The sequence below is a fragment of the Lepidochelys olivacea genome, assembly GCF_965140295.1.
Source record: "Lepidochelys olivacea isolate rLepOli2 genome assembly, chromosome: 1".
Taxonomy (NCBI): Eukaryota; Metazoa; Chordata; order Testudines; family Cheloniidae; genus Lepidochelys; species Lepidochelys olivacea.
The window spans coordinates 209,063,819-209,067,749 of NC_140411.1; the positions used below are offsets into that span (position 1 = coordinate 209,063,819).

Here is a 3,931-nt window from a genome sequence, read left to right on the forward strand (position 1 = left end):
GGGACAAGCACTATCTGTGACGTTATTGACATGAACTGTGACCCTATAGATCATTGTTGCACCCAAGGTCCTATAGTTGCACCAAATCTTGTACAAAGGTGGTCAAGTAAGGTGTCTATGAAAAGGTTGTAATTTGCTGGTTATGATTATGCTGTGTGTATCATTTTTGTTTCTGAAGTTATGATATTGGCTATGTACTTGTATCTCAATGTGTTTGATTCTGAAGTAGCATCAGTGAAGCATTTGGTCAGCTTCTTGAGAAAGGACTATTCTGAGGAAGTGCCCAATCAAGAAACAACTTAACTGACAATGGACCTTGGGAGACTCCAATCCACATGTGAGGAGCCTTCCTGGGAATGTTCAAGGTAGCATGTGAGTGATGGCTGCTCTACCTGTAAAGAAATGAGTCATGCATTGACATGTGACTTGCCCATGTGACTCCAAACTCCATCTTGCTGCTGTGATTTTCGACAGTAAGAACAAAGGGGTGTCCTTCTAGATGGCAGAGGATACAAAAGGCCCCGGAATCCTCTCCATTTTGTCTTCAATCCTGCTTCTGACCACTGGAGGAACTTTGCTAAAAACTGAAGCTCTGAACAAAGGACTGAATGACCCATCCAAATCTGTAGATGTACTCCAGAGACTTGATTTGAGCCTCCAGTTTATTCCACCACTGGAATGTGTGCAAATAGGCCAGCCCTCTGTGGAGAAAGAAGTGGTTCGGGACTATTTAGAAAAGCTGGACGTGCACAAGTCCATGGGGCCGGATGCGCTGCATCCGAGAGTGCTCAAGGAGTTGGCGGATGTGATTGCAGAGCCATTGGCCATTCTCTTTGAAAACTCATGGCAATCGGGGGAAGTCCCGGACGACTGGAAAAAGGCTAATGTAGTGCCCATCTTTAAATAAGGGAAGGAGGAGGATTCTGGGAACTACAGGCCAGTCAGCCTCACCTCAGTGCCTGGAAAAATCACGGAGCAGGTCCTCAAGGAATCAATTCTGAAGCACTTACATGAGAGGAAAGTGATCAGGAACAGTCAGCATGGATTCACCAAGGGCAAGTCATGCCTGACTAATCTAATTGCCTTCTATGAAGGGATAACTGGCTCTATGGATGAGGGGAAAGCAGTGGACGTGTTGTTCCTGGACTTTAGCAAAGCTTTTGACACAGTCTCCAACAGTATTCTTGCCAGCAAGTTAAAGAAGTATGAGCTAGATGAATGGATAAGGTGGACAGAAAGTTGGCTAGATTGTCGGGCTCAATGGGTAGTGATCAATGGCTCCATGTCTAGTTGGCAGCCAGTATCAAGTGGAGTGCCCCAAGGGTCGGTCCTCGGGCCGGTTTTGTTCAATATCTTCATAAATGATCTGGAGAATGGTGTGGATTGCACTCTCAGCAAGTTTGCAGATGACACTAAACTGGGAGGAGAGGTAGATATGCTAGAGGGTAGGGATAGGATACAGAGGGACCTAGACAAATTAGAGGATTGGGCCAAAAGAAATCTGATGAGGTTCAACAAGGACAAGTGCAGAGTCCTGCACTTAGGATGGAAGAATCCCCTGCACAACTACAGACTAGGGACTGAATGGCTCGGCAGCAGTTCTGCAGAAAAGGACCTAGGGGTTACAGTGGACAAGAAGCTGGATATGAGTCAGTGTGCCGTTGTTTTGGGATGTTTAAGTACAGGCATTGCCAGCAGATAAAGGGACATGATTGTTCCCCTCTATTTGACATTGGCGACGCCTCATCTGGAGTACTGTGTCCAGTTTTGGGCCCCACACTACAAGAAGGATGTGGATAAATTGGGGAGAGTCCAGCGGAGGGCAACAAAAATGATTAGCGGACTGGAAAACATGACTTAGGAGGAGAGGCTGAGGGAACTGGGATTGTTTAGTCTGCGGAAGAGAAGAATGAGGGGGGATTTGATAGCTGCTTTCAACTACCTGAGAGTTAGTTCCGGAGAGGATGGTTCCAGACTATTCTCAGTGGTAGAAGAGGACAGGACAAGGAGTAATGGTCTCAAGTTGCAGTGGGGGAGGTTTAGGCTGGATATTAGGAAAAACTTTTTCACTAGGAGGGTGGTAAAACACTGGAATGCATTACCTAGGGACGTGGTGGAATCTCCTTCCTCAGAAGTTAAGGTCACGCTTGATGAAGCCCTGGCTGGGATGATTTAATTGGGGATTGGTCCTGCTTTGAGCAGGGGGTTGGACTAGATGACCTCCTGAGGTCCCTTCCAACCCTTGTATTCTATGATTCCATGACCCAGCTACCTAAAAAAATACAAGTAGAAGTGAGAATCTGGATTCAAAAAGAGTAGATTGATCAAAAAGCAACACTAAAATTTGTTACTATGCAACATGTAAGGAATCTGATTCACGTGTGCAAAAGCACAATCAATAATAAGAGTAAAGAATAATGTACCACCCTGCACACCTCAACTCAAAGCTAGGAAGCACTGCAATCTAATGTTAAATTACTTGAATTAAAAGTTTTCATTTGATTACACTCACAAACTCAAGAACAGATCTTTTTCCAATTTATTAACCAACAGCACAATTCAATATAATGAATAATTTAAGTTCAGGAGAGTTCAAGGATAGGAAAGGCGGAAAGTAAAAAGGTGTTGCATGTCAGAACTGAGCTGCATTTATTCACAAGTCTGTGGGAAGAAGCTTAGTCCATAAAGGAGCCAACCCCAATAAGGCTAGAGATTGGACAGCCAGTCTCTCATAAGCACAAATACTTTTGTTGTTTGGAACATGTAATTTTTATCCCCCCATATCAATGGATATAAAGCAAGATCTCTTAGTTAATGTCATTTCCAAACTCAAACTGAAGAACCAGACAAACCTGGTCAAACAGAAAGTTGTCTAATCCCCAATATATGATACATACCTATGTCAATTCCCCTTCTAAGAGCTTGTTTATCACCATCTTGATGGCCAATTAAATCTTCCACCCAATGGATATAGTTAAGCCTCAAGGGAACAGTAGGAATAAGCCTCTCTAATGGAATATCAATTGTAAGTCCAAAGTCTTCTTTCAAAAGGGTGCACGTCAGAGCTCTCACAGCTTCTGGATCCTTGAAATTTAGGCTGCAAGGCATAAAATGCAATTAACAGAAAAAAATCCTTGCATTATAGTTGGCACCAAGCACCAATATTTAGTTTTATGCATTACAGTAACAAGTGTCTTGTCAGCATTAATTAAAAGTATCAGGAGAATAAAATCATAAACCACATATTCAAAACAAGAAATATCTCCTTAAATGGGATGGTTTTGAAGAAAACTTGTTTCTACACATAAAAACAAAATCCATCAAAAATAATTCAATTCCAGTAACAAAACTCAAGCGGACCACAGAGACTGTTTAGGCAGTATTCCTTAGCATCTGAGAAGGAAAAAGCCTTAAGTGCTGGTTCTGGGACAAACCCAACCCTCAAAACACACATCCTTTTCTGTACTAACAATTATATTATGAGGGAATTTATTTCTTCAGTTTGTATTTTGAAAAGTTAAACATCTACATAAGGCAAACACTCAAAATTGGGACATGCCAGTAAAACTGTAGCTCTGTCCCTCGTGTAGGGGTATTCTGATTAAGTCTAATCACAGACTGTTTTCCCCACAGCATCCCCGGCTCATCCGGGGCTACTAAGTGTGGACGGTGTTCCGGGGATGACCGGTGGTTGGGTAGCAAGGGAGGCTAAGCCCACGTCTACACTTCAGAGCCCCAGCTGCAGCAGAATGCCCTTATCGGGTCAGCAACCCCATCTGTCAGAGCTACACTGACCTACACGCTCGCCTGTGGCTGGGGAAGAGGGGGGCGGGGGAGGGGGTGTTTCCCAGCGAGGGAAGGGTTGTTGCCAGGACAGCGACGCTGGAGGCGCGGGTTGGAGGGGGGAGGGGGGGCGCCCCCGGCACGGGGA

At 44.3% G+C, this 3,931-nt stretch overlaps 1 protein-coding gene across 1 annotated transcript in view; it reads right to left on the reverse strand.

Moving 5' to 3' along the window:
• The window catches only part of METTL16 (methyltransferase 16, RNA N6-adenosine), a 29,597-nt gene that overhangs the window by 25,115 nt on the left and 551 nt on the right, over positions 1 to 3,931 (reverse strand). The window contains exon 2 of the mRNA XM_084610570.1: positions 2,898 to 3,097. Coding sequence (XP_084466696.1) covers positions 2,898 to 3,097 — 200 coding nt within the window. The remainder of the gene's footprint in view (positions 1 to 2,897; positions 3,098 to 3,931) is intronic.